Below are 19,623 nucleotides of genomic sequence, written 5' to 3'. Positions count from 1 at the left end.
TTACTTTTTGATGTTTTAGGATCTAATTAATTAGCTTGGGAAAAACGTTTACTCTTGCTTATGTGAAGCTTGAGTAAGGTGAGGATATTATAAATCCTATTTAATTTGTTGAATTTATGTTTCGGATATTAAATTGGATATATATGTGTCATAAATGTGTATTAGGTTAAGAATAAATAATTGGAGCTTGAAATTGTGAATATTGAAACTTGGAGGAAGCTGAGCCTAGAGTTTATTGAGTTTTGAGGGGCTGCCTTGGTATTAAATAAATTGCTTTGGTCGCTACGAGAAAATCGGCCAAGGTATGGATTAGGTTTCTTGCATTTAATATATAATGTTTTGTGAAAATTAAGGCTAGATGACCATAGGATAAGTTGAAATGCAGGTGCAGGTTTAATGTTTAGCAATTTGTTGATGAATATATTTGGTTGGTGTTTGTTGGATAATAAGTGATTGATTATGGATGGAGATCGTTATTATGTTAATTTGGAAAGAATCATGGGTGGATTATTGATTATATGATTACAGGTATATTGAAGGAAAGCTTGATGGATTTGTTAAAATATGAAATTGTGTAATATTATTGAATGGTAGTTGATGAAATGATGTAGAGTATATTGAGTATTGTTGTTGGCATTTTGAGTTGATATTGATAGGTCAGAAATGTATGGAATGGAAATATTGAATGAAAATAAGGTATTGAGGAATTTGCAAAACTTTGGTTTTGGGCCGAATTTCGGCGGGCTATAACTTGGTTTACGGAACTCCAAATCGATTTCAACTTGTTTTAAATGAAAATTGGATTTGTGAAGTTTATGCCGTTCAAAGAACGGAAGAAAAATAATTTAAAATGATTGAGTTATGCCTATTGGAAGTTTTGGTGTTAAATCTGTGTGCAGTTGAATACTCCACTATATGCAGCTTTCTTGTTGATCATTTTTTTTTAAGAGCATACATCCACGCGTACGCGTGGCATGGGATTTTGGCGACGCATACGCAACTGATGCCATGCGCACGCGCAAGGGGTAGTAAGCATGTCCACGCGTACGCGTGACCCACGCGCACGCGTGACATGAAGTTTTCGCCCACGCGTACGCATGACAAGGGACGCGCGCGCGAGCTGCACTTTTACACTCCCACGTGTACGCGTGGCTCCTATTTCAGTAAATATGGTTTTCAACGTTTTAAATTGTAGTTTAAACCTCTAAACCTCTATTTTCATTTCTTTAGTCATGAATAATAATATTACACCTGATACCCAGATGAAGTTAGGAAATGGGGATGACTTGGAAGTGAAGTAAAGCTGAAAAGTGATGAATTGATTATGAAATGTTATGGATGATCATGTATGATACTTGACTTGATAATCAAATGAATGATCATGTATGAAACTTGGCTTGAATGATTAAATGATCTGAGATACGAGATTCTCTGGATAAAGTACCGTGGTTTGCCACCACGTGTACCAAGTTGAAATCTCGATACTTTGTTGACCCTACGACATAAGGGTGACCGTGCATTTATAAATTCCCGAGAATGTTAACTCCCATTGAGTAATATTGATTATTTGAGAAAAAAGCTGTGCATAGACTCTTGGGGATGCACGTTGAGGGACAGTCTAAGGTTTTCGGACTTGTCGGGTTGGCTGGATAACCGACAGATGAGCCTCATCAGCCATAGGACAGGCATGCATCATATGCATTCTACTTGAATTACTTGTTGTGTATTAACTGGGTGTGCCTAAGTGTACTTGCCATGCTAAATGTATATTTGTCACCTGCAGTATTTGTGACCTTCTTGCGCTTGTCTTTATCTGTTTATTTGTCTGTGAAATGCTGACAGAGATGGAGGTATGGAGGAGTGACAGTATGGACTTAGATTTAAAGTTAAGTTAAGTTAGGCTTAGATACTCTTAGAAAACCACCTTTTATGGCTTCTGTTTAATACTTTAAGCTCTATAATATGAGTGTCGGCGTTCTAGGATTGCCTCTGGTATTCCCAAGACCTTATATATTATGTGTGTGGCACCTTTACCATACTGAGAACCTCAAGTTCTCATTCCATACTATGTTGTTGTTTTTCAGATGCAGGTCGAGAGGCATCTCGTTAGGCGTCTGGACCCCTGAGGCGAAGTGGTTACTGGGTTATTTTATTGTATAGTGATGTATATATATGTACTTAGCTCTCTCTCTCTCTGCATAACTTGTTCTTTTGATCCTCTTAGAGGTTTATGGAGAGACAGAATTTTATTTATGTACATTTGAGTTTTGGATATGTATATATATATATATGTGTGTGTGTAAATATTATCCGGCCAGTCTTGACTTCGCAGGCTGAGTTAGGAGCTTGTTATTTTGTATCTTTGGCACTCTATTCCTACTTTTATAATCTTATGTTTGATGGTTATAGATTTCTTAACACGCAAGTTAACTCGATTCTTGAACGTTGCGCTTTTAATTTCGCGATTTTTATTTCCCCTATTCTTCAAGGCTCCTAGTATATTACAATCTTTCTGCTATTACACGTGTACATTTTATTTTAGAGGTCGTAATACCACACCACCTCTGTTTTACGACTTAAGCGTAAAGCTCAGTGTGGTAGGGTGTTACAGTATCCAATTCTAAGATTCAATAACGCAGCAGATTATTTCGGTATATACTATTTAGTCCTATACAGTTAATTAATGAAGTATTTTTTCTAAAATTTAAATAGCAGGATAGAAATTATGTAACTAATTTTATATTCTAACAAAGATACTTAAGACTTAACCTAAAGTAAATATTCATTCTGGTAATATTTGAACTTAATTAAGAATAAATAAAGGTTAACTGAATGATTGGGTCAAGATCAGGCAAATATATACGTTTAGGCTTACTACTTGAAGGGATTTTAATATTGGCATATAATAAGTAAAATATAGGATCAACAAAATAAATAAATAACTCAGAATTGAGGTTGGAAGTGATTACTGAATCCAAAAGCATTTGTGTAATAATGGGAAGTATAAGAAAGAATGAATAATGTATGCCATTCCAACCAAATCTCTAACTAATTAATTAATCATTTCTCTCTCACAGAATCTAGTGGCTAAGACTTCAATTAAATAGAAGTCATAAAACTTTGGGCTGAAACATAATTCTATATGATCCTATACAACATCCTACGTACCATCTTTCCTCTTGGTAGCTCTGACAATCACTAACATAACTAAGGAATTTGTTGAATTTTTGAAACACTCATAATAGGGTGTGGTGTTAAATTAGAAACTTAATTTGATTTGATTTGCGCAAAAAAAATTATAGTATTTTACTAATCAAACTATGTATGTGCCACCTTAGTTAATTTTTCTTGTGACCAAACTGAAACAAAACATTCCGGCTTAGTGGCAACTCTCTTTTCTATATGCTTACATATCTGAACTGGCAACAAGCAGTATGAATAAGAAGGGAAAATGAATGACATCTTATTTAGCATAAATAATGTGAAAAGGGAAACTGTATTCTAAATTATTTTAACAGATTCAATCATTATGCAGACTGCAGAGTATAATAAAACTGAAGAGAGTAAACTTTAGGCTAATAAGAACTTCAACTTAACAGAAAGGAATATAATACATACCATCCCTTCAAATGCCTGCTGTACAGCACAGTTAAGATCAACTTCCAACAATACTGCTTTTTTATTCTTCTTAAATTCAACTTCCGTCCACCTGTTGACACTGACAGCACCTGCACAAAAGCTCTCCATCTTTTGGCAATCTATTAGTGAGAATTTGTCCAGTAATGGGAATTTTAAGGCAATGTTTCCATTGTAAAACTTTCCAAGGTTTGGTAGGGAGCAAAGGGACAGAGTTTTCAATTTATGAAACACTATTATCTCTTCTTCAACAAGCTCTGATGACTCTTCTGTCTCTTTTGACACTATCTCTTCTAATGATTCACAATCTTTTACTGACATGTTCTTCAGTTGATGCAAAGTTCTGCTTGTTGAAGGTGTGAACAAACTCACAAGACCATTGCATTCTGATATGTTCAATTCTATTAGGCTGGAGAACGATAACTTGCTTGGTACTATGCTCCTCAAACAATGACACTGGTCTATTAGCAACTTTTCAAGATTTTTAGAAATGAGATCCATCCATGCATGTTCTAATCCAATGGACTTCAGTTTAGACAGCTTAATCAACTGCAAACATTTTAAATGAGGAAGAATTCCTTTGCCGTCGTCCATGTTGGGACTCTGAGAGTAGAATATCTCTTTGAAAGAGCTACAATTCACAGCAAGATTTTCTATGTTGGGAAGCTGTCGGAGTACTTCATATGGAAAAGTATCTGAATCGTCATGAAAACATTGCAACTGAAGAGCTTCTAATTTTGAAAGGCCATTCACATGAAACTGCTCATGCCACATCATCATGATCTCCTCCTTGCTCAGTGCTAGAAACTTTAAGTTTGGAATTACCTATAAGGGAAAGAAAATATGGCCAATTTAGCATACTACATACATGATGGTCAAAATAATTAATATGACATGGATGGATATATGTCATAAAATTTAACAAGACATGAAACCTTTTCTGACAAGAAAATGGCTTGATTCTCTGCTTGTGGATGTTGATATCTCTGAGACACACATTCGAATGTATTCACCTTGTCACAGTGGAATAAGTGCACTTCCTCTAGCTTGGGGCATTCTAACTTGTGGGGTGCAGGGTAGAAACATTTCAATTCTGGCAAAGACAACAGTTTTATGGAGGTCATGCTTTGCAATGCAAACTCTTTAGGAGCTCCTTCAACATCTGCTTCATCCTTTGCAACAATTTCCTCCAATCTATCACACTCTGTTATTCCCAGTTTCTCAAGTTTATTCAAATTTTCGGCTACAGATGTTGGAAATAACCTTTGAAGGTTGTTGCATCCCTGAACGTAGACTTCTTGAAAGCTCTGAAAGTAACTAATTTGTTGAGTAGGATCTGAATCCCAAACATGTTCAAGATTTAGTAGCTGCTCAATAGTCAATTTCTTCAACCTGGACCTTAAAGAATTGATATTTGTGTCTTTCACTTCATGTGTCACTTCAAATATTGCTTTCACAGAATCACATTGTCGCACTACCAATTCTTCTAATTTGCATAGCAAACTGAGTATGTGAGAGGGTATTACAATACACGTGAATTCACATTTTTCCACAATCAAAATCTTCAATCTGATGAAGCAAAAGGATGGGACTCGAAATGGAGCATTCCATATTCCATGTATCCTTGAGTGTTCGCTGAGCTTCAATTCCTCTACTTCCCTCACAAATCTTGCAACCTGTACATGAAACATAATAAAAATGTTAAATTAATCGGTCCACATGTTAATTCGCTACATAAAATCTAGTGTTTTGATCCAACTTCATTCTCACTACGTACACTTTTTTAGTTGCATCTTTTTTAGAAATTAAACCTCTTATATCTTTATAAATTTTTCTGTTTTCCACTTAAAAAGATCACATAGCTATTTTGCTTTATATCATGAGTATTCATACAAGATTTAACTACTCAAATATATTCTTCCTATTCTCGTATAATCTTATTATTCTAATTAGAAACCTTCCACACATTTATACATGAACAGAAAGAGATCAGAGAGGAAGAAGAATAATCCATCCAAAATTTTATACACTGCAATTCTTCTCAATTGTTAAAATATGAATACATATATAAATATTTGCGCAAATTGTGTAAAGATAATATCATCCAATGTGAAATTCATGGAAATTTTGCAACAATAATGATGCATATCATATCTGCTTTTAATCCAACATCGGATATAGGTTGGCATATTAAAAATGTGCTATATAGCTAAAAACTGCGTCGATCAATGCTAATTCAAGTTATTGTGATATGAATTCTGACAGCTAAAGCATATAGGTTGGTAAAGTAAGCAAATTTTTCTCTTTACAAAATAATATTTGTTGTTATAAACACTTAAAATGTATTAAGAAAAGTTTTTGTCTTTTGAAGAAAAAATAAGAAAGGAGAAAAAAAAATAAATACATACCTCTGTCCTGTAAATATTACGTAAGGTAGAATTGAGATCAACTTCCAATGGGGTTGCATCTCCATATTTAAAAAAACCTGCTGACAACTTGTTTGTATTGATGGTACCTTCACAGAAAATCTCCATCCTGTTGCACTTAAATACTTTCAATTGCTCCAATGATGGAAAGCTTAAGGTAAAACCCCCATTGTAAAATCTTCTAAGGTTTTCTAAACTCTCAAATTGTAATTCTTGCAGCTGCTCAAATACTATCTCATCATGAAGTGATTCTTCTCCTTCATTAGACACAATCCATTGCATGGATTTACAATTAGATATTTCTATTTTTTTGAGTTGAGTCAAACTTTTAGTTGTTGCAGATGTGAACAAATATATCATGCTATCGCATTTAGATACAATCAAATGCGTTAGATTGGAGAAATATACAGGAGAAGAAACTAAGCTTGTTAAACCAGAGCAGCTTCTTACTTCTAAGGTTACCAGAGTTTTGAGAATGGATGATTCTCGTATCCAAGAGTGTTCAAATCCTATGGAAATTAGTTCAGAAAGAGAAGCCAACTTCAATTCTTTAAGATGCGGTAGAAATTGGGTGCAATCCAAACTAGGCCTTTTAGAGCAAAATATCTCTTTGATAGAACTATTTTTCACTTGGAGAGTTTTTATACAGGACACCTTTTGGAGAAATCTATATGGAAGTTCATCAGACTCAAGCTCAACATTAAAACTCTGCATATCAGGAACATTTATGTCGCCAAAGTGGCTTCCCTCACATTCTTCATGTCCAATCATCTTAGCTTCTCTTTCACCAAACAACATGTTGGTCAATTTGGGAGTAACCTGGACAGAGGAAATAAGGCCATCAATTCAAGTTGTTAGAGAAATAACTAAACCAAAGGACTTAATCTTATAAGAATGAATACCATACAAGAGAAAAATATACATATAGCACAATAAATACTTTATATATTTGATAATTTTGTTTTTGGAGGTGGGAACGGATATATAGACTCGTGATGCTGATCGCAAGACGTGTCCACCAATATATTTTGAAGAAAGATAAAAGAAAATATAAAGTACATTATTTTTACATATAAATCATACCGGAAGAAGAATTTATAGGCACTGTTATACAATACAATTCACTATCCATATTACAAGATTTTTTAACCTATTTACCATTAGTAGTCTCATGTAGGAAATATAAAGCAATCGCATGATTAATAAGTAATACCTCTTTGAAACAGACTTGGTCCTCAATTTGTGGATCATGACCATTCAGTGTCTTCAACAGGATACAATGCAATGAACAGTAAAAACAATTGAGGCTTGGTAAATCCAACAGTGTCAATGAAGTCAAAAGTAGGAACTTAATAGGGTTTGAAATTGCTCTTTCTGGTGTTGTTTTAATCCCTGCCATGATTTCCACCAAGCTTTTACAATGTTTCAACTCTAGAGTTTTAAGATTTACAAGATCCTTGCCTATTGATTTTGGGAATAAGCTTGTAAGGCTTTTACATGTATCAACACGCACTTGTTGTATACGTTGAAATTGGAGTACCCCACCAGGATCTTCATTCCAAATGCTATCCAAATTCGGCAACTTTTCTAAGACCAACTCCTTCAGTAAAAATTTAATTGGTAGGAGTGTCCTGTCTTTTGTTATGCATTTCACATCAAATATAGTTTTCACAAAACTACATTTTTGAACTTCCAATTTTCGCATGTTATTTAAAAAAGGAAGTAAATTAGCAGGTATTACTTCCGATAAAAAATCACATTGATGCACAACCAAAGACTCCAAATTACTGAAGCATGCTTCAGAGAGCGGCAATGAGGCACGCCACATCTCTTGAAAATATAGACTTTCTCTGAGCAAAATCTGCACATGGAAAATAAGAAATTTAATTACTCCTTGTTTGCTTCTCTACATTAGGAGAGTTGTGTGAAATCACAAGGGATTGGAATATATTTGTAAGTTTGACTTTTTATTTGTAATTATTTAGAATGTTTAATAAAGCTGGGTAAAAATTTAAGAATTATTTCTCATTTAAAAAATGTTAATAGATGTACACTAAAATCAGTTACTAATACATTTACTTGATAAGATGATTACTTTTAGGGAAAGTATGGGGAGCCAATGGAATATTTATACAATGTGTACAATGGGAGTTTAGAGAGTATTAGAGATATAATCATTAATGTTACCTTTTCCATTAGCTGAAGCTTTTGGGATGAGTGGTATCATGCATGGTATTAGAGCGCTAGATCCTAAAGATCAAGAGTTCGAGTCTTGGTGAACCCCAAAATCAATATAAATTTTTGGGAAGATGTTTATTATCGCTACTACTCGGATGGTTATTCTAGATAGTATAGGAGATGTTTATTTTATAACTCAATAGCCCATTGTACATATTGTACAAATAACCCATTGTCTCCCTAGCGGGATCCTTACTTTTAATATATAAATAATATTTTTTAAATAAAAAATATTTAAAAAATAATAAATTAATTTACTTCTGAAATAAATACATAATATTATATAATATTATATGTAACAAATATATAATTTTAAATGCTGTATACTACTAGGCCTCGTCTTGTTTAATGTCACTCATTTTTTAACGGCATCTTATTGAAACGCTCTAATATTACTTGAATGTTATGCGAGCTTATTATTATAACTAGCTAGTGTATTTAATCCACCTTCTTATTCATTAATTCTGTGTAATAATAGATACAATATTAGTTTAGATGGTATTTTTTCATTTTTAACCAAGAGATTTTATATTTAAAATTTACAAATAACTATATATAATGAAGAATATTTAAAAAAAGAAAAATTTGTACATCAAACCTTTTTCAATCCTTATATAGTAGATAAGTATATTGCTAATAATGAAAATTCTTAAAATAAATAATCTTCTAATATATCATGACATATCTTTTGTTTTGAATTTATGTGACAAATTTCATTATATAATATCATATAGATTTAATTAGATGATAAATTTTTTAATTTAAAATGTTTATAGTTGAATTTTTAATTTATTCAACGTACTAAATATTAATATAAGAATTTAAAGAACATTTATTTTTTTACAGTGTCATAATTATTTACATGTAATACGTATTTTTTTAAGGTTCTGCTGCAAGTTACAAAAAAATATAGTGCATGATAAAAAAAAAAATTATAAAGGCAGGAAGTCAAATGAAAACTGAATAAAGTCATGGAATTTCAAAAATTTCACCTAAACAAAAGATGAATATCAAGATATATAAAAGATTTTTTTGTTTAAGTTTAAATAATATTAATAACAATATGATTAAATGATATGAAAGTAAGGTTGTTATGTAACATTTCAATATTTAAACGAGCATTAAATAAAATATTGTAACCTTTCCTTATATATAATATAATATACTAAACCTGGAATTTGTTTATTTTTTGTCTATTATTCCAATTATGTAGTTTATAATATGAGGGACATTTTTACTTTGAAAGAATAAAAGACGTACTTTTTTGTTATTCATTTTGCGAATGGTGGTATCAACATCATCTTCCCATTGGACTTCATATGCAATCCAGCCTTGTCCTGAGCGTAACTTGAGTGAATTTAGATTTATTATGTGGATGTGGGGACAGAATGTTGTCATTCTCCAGAATTCGCCAAACATGAATAACTGTTGCAATGCTGGAAAACACAAAGTACGTTTGCCTGAGTATAACCATCTCAGCATTGGCAGCTCATCAAGATGCAAAACCTGAAGCTGCTCAAATATTATGTTCTCATTAGATTCATCATCCTCTTTGCATATTATCTCTCGCATTGATGTACAATTTCTTATCTCCATATGCTTGAGTTGACTCAAAGTTTCTGCTGTTGAAGATGTGAACACATACAACAAAGCATTGCAATGATATACAACCAATTTCGTCAGACTAGAGAAAGACACCTTGCTTGCTACTAAGTTCTTTATATCAAGACACCACTTCACTTCCAATGTTTGAATATTATCAAGGATGGGGTGTATCCACGAGTGATCCAAACCAATGGATTTGAGTTTATGAAGAGAAGAGATGCTTAACCCTTTGAGAGCGAGATGCCATAGGAGTTCAACATAATCAGCCTTAGGTTTTTCCTCAAAGAGCATATCAACTCTTTTTTCTGAATATCCAAACTCAAGTACCTGAGACTTTAGTTCCCAAGTCAACTTGACGCCTCTCATATTAAATGATAATTTCTCCAAGCTCTGAAATAGGAGATTAACCTAACAAGCAACACAATGAAAATGGACTCGTTTTAAGAACAACATAAATTAGTTTGGACATCTACTAGTGAATAAATAATGTAATTCATATACAACTATGGCTGGATTTGTTCATTTCTCTAATTCTTAATCACTCACTAAACAATTCTAATAAACTTAGGTAATATTGATTAGATCCAAAGAAAAATATATGCCAACATTTTTTTCACGCAAATACTTTTTTTGAAAATCTTTTGGGATAGAAAAAAATTTCTGCAACTTATTTTTTCTATTCTATTAATTGCAACCAAAAATTATATAAAGAAAATTGTAGGCAACCAGCAACGAAAAAAATGAATAGATTCGTTTTAAAAACAAAAGTTAAATAAGTTGAAATATATATTACTCTACACCTAATAATGAACAAATTATATGAAATAGCGGGTGGGAAACTGGGTTATTTAATCATATTTCATATTTTATAATGTCGAACATAGCAACTTATGATATTTTTTTGTGAGAAAAGGATAAACCATCAAAATATATTGTTTTGCCACTTTTCTTAAAATAAATCACTTTAAAAAAATAAAAATATGAGAAATATGAAATGATGAACAGTCACTTCACTATCATCATATTAATTCAATTGTTTTGTTTTGATGTTAAAATGTATATTGCAATTCAAATAAAAGCTAGAATACCTTTTTTTAATAAAATGCAAAAATTATTATTTTTATAATTAAAAAATAAAGATATCATATATAATTACGGTGTTAGTTGTTCATCAATATTGTTAGTTGTTCATCAATATTCACATTGAAGTTTCTGTTATATTTATGATATTGCACAATTTTTTTCTTAATTACGGTGTTATTTAATTTACTTATTTCTTATCAATGATTTTTGTTACGTTATATAAATTTTTATAATTGTTTGGTTGATATAAACTGATTTCAATAAAACTATAGAATCGTCATAAGAAGTACCTGCTCGATTGGAAGTAGAACTTGTTGATCTACAAAAGTCTCTGCCTCTTGACAATTGAGTATCATCCATTTAGAGACTTGTATAGATAGTTGTTTTAGCTTCGGAAATTGAAGCTTGTGTAGTCCCGGATAAAAGTGTTTGAGCATTGGCAGCTCTCTAAGCACCAGTGAAGTCAAAGAAGGAAGCTCAAATGTTTTGGTGTCTCCTAATTCTGAGGTTCTTTTATCTTCTGCAAAGATTTTTACCATTTTCTCACAGTCTTTTACTGAAAGATTATTCAGCATGGCAAGGTCTTTAGCAATGGATGTTGAAAACACAGATTCGAGACTATCACATCTGTAAATGTTCAAATCTTGCAGAGCTTGAAAGTGAATAATTCCTTTGGGATCTTTATCCCACACATGTTCCAAATTTGGTAGATTCTCTAGAGATAATTTTTTCAAACGAGACATCCGCATTGCTTTTGTGACCTGCTTATTGCTACTGTAGTCCATATTAAAGATGACTTGCACTCCATGGCAATCGGATACATGCAGATATTCCAAATTCTTAAAGCAATGAAGCAAATGAGATGGAATTACATGCACAAGATAACCACATCTCTTCACAACCAAAGATTTTACATTCTCAAACATGTTCACTTGCACCATAGTTTTGTCACACCATACTTGTTTTAAGTTTGGATGATTCGAAAGCTCCAAATGAACCTATAAAATGATTGCGAGAAGAAAAAGGGATCATTTCTTAGCTTTTAAAATTGCTGTCATTGAATTTTTTTTTTCTAAAAATAGTTACAAAGGTTTAGTTATAAAAGATAAGTATATATATATATATATATTCAAGCTTTTGTTAAGTTATATTTTAGCAAATTAAAGAATCAGAATATATATGAAGTTCTTCGACAAAAAATTTAAAATAACTTAACTAAAATCAAAATTAAAAAAGATAGATGTGTTAATATAAACTATAATATGTATATAAGTAAAAAATTGTAGAATTCAATAAATGAAATTAAAAACATTGAGAATATGAATAAAACTTTTCAATTTAAAATAGTGCATGTCGAAATATGACTACTATAAAAAATAATACAAACTTGTAATTTAGTTCAATATTTAGGAACGTACCAAATCCAAGTAGAAGGGAATTAAAAACAAAGATATGAAAAATAAGCATTTAATTGTATAAATGAAGAAGGAGTACCTTATCTGCAAACAGCATTTGAATGGTGGCATTCAGGTCTCCTTTCCAATACCCTTTCTCTTCCTCACCATATCTTTTACTGGCAAGTACCCTTTGTAGCTTTGGCACTGTTATGTGTTTTGCGGTGAACGTTTTCATCTTGGGACATTCTCTCAGAATTAATTTTTCCAACAATGGCACCGAAAACTCACAATTCGAGTTGCTACAGAAACTTGTGAGGTTGGTTAGGTCTTTAAGTTGTATAGTTATCAAGTTGGCAAAGACAATTTGAATCCCCTCGTCATTTTCCTGCTCATCCTTGGTAACTATTTCATTTAATTGAAGACAATACTCTACCTCCAAGGTGGTGAGTTGAACCAAGCTCTTTGCTGTTGAGCATGTCATTAGAGTTTTCAATTCACCACAATAATATACTTGCAAGCATGTCAAGTGAGCGAAGGACACCGAAGAATGTGCCAACCTCCTCAATTTGTGGCAGAATAGTAAAGCCAAGCGGTGCAGTGATCTCTGAAGAGCAGGATCTCTTTCAAATCCAATATCCTCCATCTCTTCTGCCCACAAAGTTAATTCCTGAAGAAGTAATACGGTTCCCAATCTTTGCTTGGGTGCGGTGTTTCCACTTGGCACGAACTCTCTAATGTTAGAATCATAAAGCAATTGAAAGATTTGTAGATTAGGAATGGTGTGGAGGAAGCAGTATAGAGTCTCGTCATGATGACTCTGCCATGTGTGCAAGCGAAGTTTTTTCAAAGAGGTAAAGCGGTATTTGCCTGTGTTGTTCAGTAACCACTCTACTCCTTTAGAGTCAATAGTCAGATGCTCCAAATTGGACAATACCTATATACATCAATTTATAAAACTCATTATCAAATAAACTCCAATTACACCTATCGAAGAAAAACTATCGATTGTTTAGATCGATTAATACACTTATATATTGCAAGTGGCTTGTTTAGATCGATTGCAATCAAGACTGCTGCCACCTAAAATGCTGGTTTGGAACTTCTTTCCGAAAGGGCCGTATAAGTATGTATGTCTATATATTCTAATCTTTCCAAGACGAAATTTGTTTGCATATATAACATTTGGTTGGGTTATGTTTATGTATTTATGTTAAAGCAAACCATATACACTGATTAATAAATAGTTTAGATCGATTGCATAATTGAGGCTGCTGAGATTTGAAAAGCTGATTTTTCTGAAAGCGTATAAATATCTATATTCCAATTTGGTAAAAAAAAATTTATTTCTATGCATAAGAAATATAAATATGCATTTTATTTTGAAATGATAGATATATTTCTGTTAAAAATAAATAAGAATGTAAGTGTCTATCATGACTTTGATTTTGATGCACACATTATCTTTGTGTGTTTGAATACACACATGAATTTAGATTTTATAAAATTAGACTTTTGTCCCCTTAAAATTTTATTCAATAGTGTGATTCTTTTATTTATTCATTTACAATTTTACATAAAAAAAAAGGTAAAAGTAAGGAGTATAGCACGGATGTAGTTAGTAAAATAACGGAACTAAAGAAATTATTAAATAACCAAAGCCATTGAAAAATTATATTGTTAGAAATTTTTAATGATATAAATGCATATATAAATTTACTATTCAAAAACAAGTGTCATTAGCAAATATCTTTTTATATTTATCAATATTAATTCTTGTTTTTTTTTTGTTTTACACGAATATTAATTCTTATTAAGCAGTGTACTTATAGTAATAATTTCTCCATCAATTTATGCTTGATGTCAATGAAGTCATGACCATGACGTGGTGGATATAGACTATAGAATACAATAATGTCATAGGTTTTGGTAAGCACTTTTACCTTTTCTACCGATAAGAATGCTCTTTCTTCTTCATTGACACTTTCTGTTTTGAATATTTCCAAATTTGGACACTCAATCATTGTCAGTTGCTTCAAGTTTGGACACTCTACAATATGTCTCCCTTTGTAGAAACATTGGATGCTTGGTAAGTCCCTAAATGACATGGAGACTACTTCAGGAAACTTCAATGTTGTTTCTGATCCTCCATCACACGCAATGATTTCCTCCAAATGATCACAATATTGTATCGAAAAGCTTTCTAGTTTTCCAAGATCCTTGGCAATAGAAGCTGGCAACACATTGCTCAATGTGTTACATGAAGAAATCTCTATACTCTGCACATTTGTGAAGTTAACCACTCCTTTTGGATCTTCACTCCATACTTGCTTTAGATAAGGGAGAGAACCCAAATGAATAACCTCCAATAATGCAGATTTATTTGCGTCACTTTGTTGCGGAGGAAGTCTACTTTCGAAAATGAATTCCACCCACTCACATGAATAAACCTTCAAGCTTTTCAAACTCAAATAACAACATTTCATGTGACTAGGGAAAATCTTGTCAATCTTATTGCAGTGGCTAATATCAACAGAAATGAGACTAGAAAATGAATCTGCCCTTACTTCATTTTCACATGGCCATATTTCTTTTAACATCTCCATTCCACTCAATTGGATTTCCTCCAGTTTAGGAAAGATACAATCCTGTTTTGATGCAAAATAATACAATTATATAATATACATAAAACATAAAAAAATCTATTACAAATTTTACAATTCTGCGCACCTTCGAATACTCATTGTTATTTTCTTTGCTGATGAATAACTTCTCCATTAGTGAACACTTACTTATAGAGATGCTTTTTAGCTTATTGAGACTGCGAGCCATAGACAAGGAGCATAAATATGTCAAGTTACAGTCTACCAACGTTAATTTTATCAAGTTCTGAAACCAATCATTTGAAATTCGATCGCTCCATATGCTGTGGATCTTGATTGAGAACAACTTCAAGCTCTCTAAGTTTGGAATTTCTACCTGCAAGAAAACATACACAAAAATCATGTTATTCAGTTTGGAAGCACTAATATAAAAATGTTAAATACAGGTTATTTTAAACTTGAGGAACTTACATTTTCATCAAAAAGAGAAAAGGAAGTTGTGGAACTCTGCTCATCCTCTGCTGGGACAATTCCTATGTCGTCATTGATTCTTGCTTGCTTTTCCATAGATTCCGGTTCCAAAGGCATGTCTGCATTGTTGTAAAAACTGACAAATGATGGTAACTTCTGTAATGTCAAAGAGCATAACTTATGAAGCACAACCTTGTTGGATCCTTCTTCTTTACTAATAACTGCTTGTAGAGAATCACATTCAGAGACATCAATTGTTTCTAGACTAGTAAGAAATTCAACAATGTAAAAGAAGAATATGCTCTTCAATTGGGGGCACATCTTCACTTTGATTATCTTTAGTCTAGAGAATGAGGAATTTGTAATAGGACTGCAACATATCTTTTTTATGTTCTTTAGGTTGAACAGGCTGAGGAACTCTAAACTGGGAAAAGCATCATGAGGTTGTGACAACTCCGTTGAATTCACAATGTATTCAATGTCATTGTTATTTACGATGGAAAAGTGTTTCAGATCTGGAAATCCATTCAGATTCAGCTCATAAAATACATTTTGAACCCCGTGTAGCTCTCCCAATAGGAAATTCACCACTCCTTTGAATAGCAATTTGACTCCTTTGAGGGAGTGAATATCCAAGCCAGGTTCTAGCTGCAGTGCCAAAGATCTTGAAGCTTCATACTTTTTGGGCATCTTGAAATCTCCGATCGAAATTGTCTCAAAGTCTCCAATCACAATTTTGTAATCATTCAACTCGTCAAAGAACAAGTCTGCTGGCAAAAGTTCAGCACTAGGAATGTAGGCATCTAAAGTATTCAACTGATGCAGATGTTTCAACTCAGAAAGAGCTGAAATTTGACTGTGATTTATCTGTCCTTCCACCTCCATTTTAGTCAAGCTATTTTCTATATACAATTCTTCCAAATTAGGGAAGCTCGATAAAGATAAAGACCTAGTGGAGCTGCTTATAAAACAATTGCTAATATCTAGAAACTGTAACTTGCTTAAGCCGTCCAAATGTGTTGGCCAGTCTTCAATTCTAGATCCTGAAAGGCTAAGAATCCTCAACTTTCTCAAATGATTTAAAACGGACAAGTCACGAAGAGTGCATTTCTCCAAGCAAAGCATTCTGAGGTTTGGTAAGCATTTGATTGAAGACGGCAGACTCTGCAAATGAATTCCGGACAATACTAAAACTCTGAGTTCTTCCATTCCTTCAAAAAATGTATCAGGTATTTTCAAAGTTGAATCATCACAGTCAATATAAAAGAATGTAAGACGAGGACAGTTAACACGTTCTGGGAGCCCATCCACAATATGGCACTTGTGTAGATAAATTGCAGAGTACCTCTCAAGTTGTTCCTTGTGAGGCCAGACATCCAGTGTTTTGTTTCTCAGGGTAAATACATTTTGATTCTTGCACGCTATAGATAGAGCAGCATCTCGAACTATATCGTGCATATTGAAATTATCGTTGGAAGTACTATCCAACAAGCCTGAATTTTTTAGCATCTGGATTGACTTGGATATACTCTGGCGGGCGCCCCTCAGTGTATGGACATCATTAAGTATGCCCAAACCATAACAGTACTTAACCAAGTCAACAATTAATGACTGATGATACATTTGAGCACACACTAGGAAAATGGACTTGAGCTCCTCGCTTTCTAGATGATCATAACCCATCTTCACAGAATTCTCCATGTACCTGTGCACCTCATTTGATCCTTGTTGGTTTTTGAGTCTTTCTAGTTCGCCTTCCCACTCTAGCTTGTTCTTCTTCATTAACCACCTTCCGACTATAATAACTGCCATTGGTAACCCAGCACAATAATTATGAAGGGTTTCTGGGTTGAACTTGGGAATTTCATTTGACATTTCAACCACCTTCTTGAACAATGTCAGAGTATCCTTTTCATCTAACTTGGGGACAGAGGAAATTAATTTTTCTTTAACATTCATCTTACCGAGCAACACTTCTTTATATCTTGAGGTGACCAAAATTTTGCATCCCCGCTTGCTGGTGCCAGAACTGCCAGGAGAATTTTCACTTGCCCTTTGCTCTTCCTCTTCCTTTTTGCTGCTAGTCACGTGGCTTGAAACGACATCGTCATCATCAAATGGAATCCCAATCTTATTCAAGTCCAGTTCATCCCAAAGGTCATCTAAGATCACAAAGGTATTCTCCTGTTTCAGCCTCTTCCTCAGAAGTGTTGCTCTCCCATTCTCACCTATATTTCCAAAGGTTAATCTTAAACCGTCAGCGATATCTTGCTGAACCTTTAGAAGGTCTGGATCTTTCTTCACGATTGCCATGACCACCGTATCAAACAATTTGCTGTCGCCAGCCTGCTTTGCAATTCGTTTGACGAGAGAGGTCTTGCCCACACCACTAGGCCCATGCAGTCCAACCATTCTCACCGTGGAATCTTTTAGTTGCTCCAGGATTTTCTCAATGATACCCTTCCTTGATTCGAATTCAAGATAGTCACCATCAAGTGGATTGATATCCGCAAACGTTACAGCTGGTGGAAGTGAAATATTTGCAAGAATGTTGGGTGCTTCCTGATTTAGCTCTTTGATTGCCGGTGCCAATATCTTCTTTGCTTTCCTGCCAAGTTGACGCCTGTGCCACAAGAAAGGCAGAGCCCCGCTAGAGCACCCCCCGCTAAAGCAACTTGTCTTGGATTCAAGCATTTTGTCATCGTGAAACTCCTTACTTTCTTCCAGCTTCGTTGCCACCTTGTCGAGCCAATCTCGAGCAGTAGATGTCATTTCGTTTACATTGTCTTTAGCAGCTTTAACTTTCCCATCTACCGTTTCCTTATTACTTTCAAGAGTCTTAATGAGTTCTTTCAACTCTTCTTCATGGTCTTTGTAATTGATTATATAATCAAGTTGCCGAATACTCGCTTCCAATACTTTGTCAATAACTTTCTCTAACGGTTTAAACGGTAGGTCCGCCATTCTTCTGGATTTTCTAAAAATATATCTCCATTCTGTTGAATAACATGGAAACAAACTAACATGAAGAAAGAATACAGAAATTAAAATACGCGATAACATGGAGACAGATATTAACGAATAAAGCAATGCCAGGAAATCAACTTTTTTTATTTTTTATTTTTTTGCTAACATTGCCCTATGTTTTTAAAATTCTTACATTTTATATCTTAAATCATAAATCCTTAATTATGAATTCTAAATGTTAAAATTGATTAGTGTTGATTAACTAAAAATTAGTTTGCTATATCTAAATGATAATGGTAGAAGATAATGACCTAAAGCTATTTTATTTAACTTAATATTTATAATTCTACACATGTAATATGCATAATTATATATATTTATTATATCTAATATTATTTAATTTTTTTTACATTAATCAATAAATACGAAATAAAATAATTTTAAATTACTTTAGACAAATATTTTAATATTTTTTATTTAAATATTTTATAAGGAGAGACTGGATTATTAAAATAATCACTTTTAAGATACTAATTTAAACCTTTTCAAAAGTAACATTTTCTGTATTGTTTGTGAATGTAACTGTAAACCCCGTTAAATTAGTAAATAATTAGCCAATAAATTAATTTCTAATAAAAAATTAAAAATGTAAATATTATATTAAATTAGGATAGAGCTCATCGAAACGAGAATTTTGACACTAATTTCAAAAAAATCAGTCCAAAATTAGATCAAACGGGCCGAACTAATTGAACCGGATTCAAACCGAACTCGTGAACCCAACCGGCCGAGCACATTTAAGTAAGCACGGTTCTTTCTTTCCCCATTTCAGCAAAAAACGCTGAAAGCCATAAAAGGGGATAAGAAGGAAGAAACCCCAACGCTTATGGCAAAAATTCAAAATGCTGTAACTCCTCCATCCGAGCTCCGATCGCTGCACTGTTTGTGGCCACACGATTATTGTATCGAGTTCTACGTTTCTATCAGAACAATTTCATAGGTAACCCGCTTATTCACCCTCAACCTCTTCTTCCCTAATTTTTGGAAAATTAAGTGGGGAATTTCTTTACTCTTTGATGTTTTAGGATCCAATTAACTTGAGAAAAACGTTTACTCTTGCTAATGTGAAGCTTGGGTAAGGTGGAGATACCATAATTCCATCTTAATTTTACTGAATTTATGTTTTGAGTATTAAATTGG

The 19,623-nt window shown here is 33.1% G+C and overlaps 1 protein-coding gene across 2 annotated transcripts in view; it reads right to left on the bottom strand.

Moving 5' to 3' along the window:
• Positions 1-19,623, bottom strand: part of LOC107626022 (uncharacterized) — a 51,539-nt gene that overhangs the window by 2,078 nt on the left and 29,838 nt on the right. The window contains exons 3-12 of one of the 2 annotated variants that reach the window (XM_088503996.1): positions 15,457-18,452; positions 15,113-15,361; positions 14,326-15,030; positions 12,483-13,319; positions 11,279-11,986; positions 9,561-10,313; positions 7,276-7,923; positions 6,045-6,881; positions 4,572-5,312; positions 3,619-4,461 (exon numbers count right to left, since the gene is read on the bottom strand). In XM_088503996.1, coding sequence (XP_088360122.1) covers positions 3,619-4,461; positions 4,572-5,312; positions 6,045-6,881; positions 7,276-7,923; positions 9,561-10,313; positions 11,279-11,986; positions 12,483-13,319; positions 14,326-15,030; positions 15,113-15,361; positions 15,457-18,420 — 9,285 coding nt within the window. In that variant the 5' untranslated portion in view covers positions 18,421-18,452. Of the gene's footprint in view, positions 1-3,618; positions 4,462-4,571; positions 5,313-6,044; positions 6,882-7,275; positions 7,924-9,482; positions 10,314-11,278; positions 11,987-12,482; positions 13,320-14,325; positions 15,031-15,112; positions 15,362-15,456; positions 18,453-19,623 lie in introns of those variants that run through there. The other variant, XM_088503997.1, reaches the window with a different exon arrangement.

Source organism: Arachis ipaensis, chromosome B2 (assembly GCF_059453495.1).
Source record: "Arachis ipaensis isolate K30076 ecotype BB chromosome B2, ASM5945349v1, whole genome shotgun sequence".
NCBI lineage: Eukaryota > Viridiplantae > Streptophyta > Magnoliopsida > Fabales > Fabaceae > Arachis > Arachis ipaensis.
Note: the sequence above shows the minus strand (reverse complement) of the source record. Positions and strands in the feature narration are given on the sequence as shown.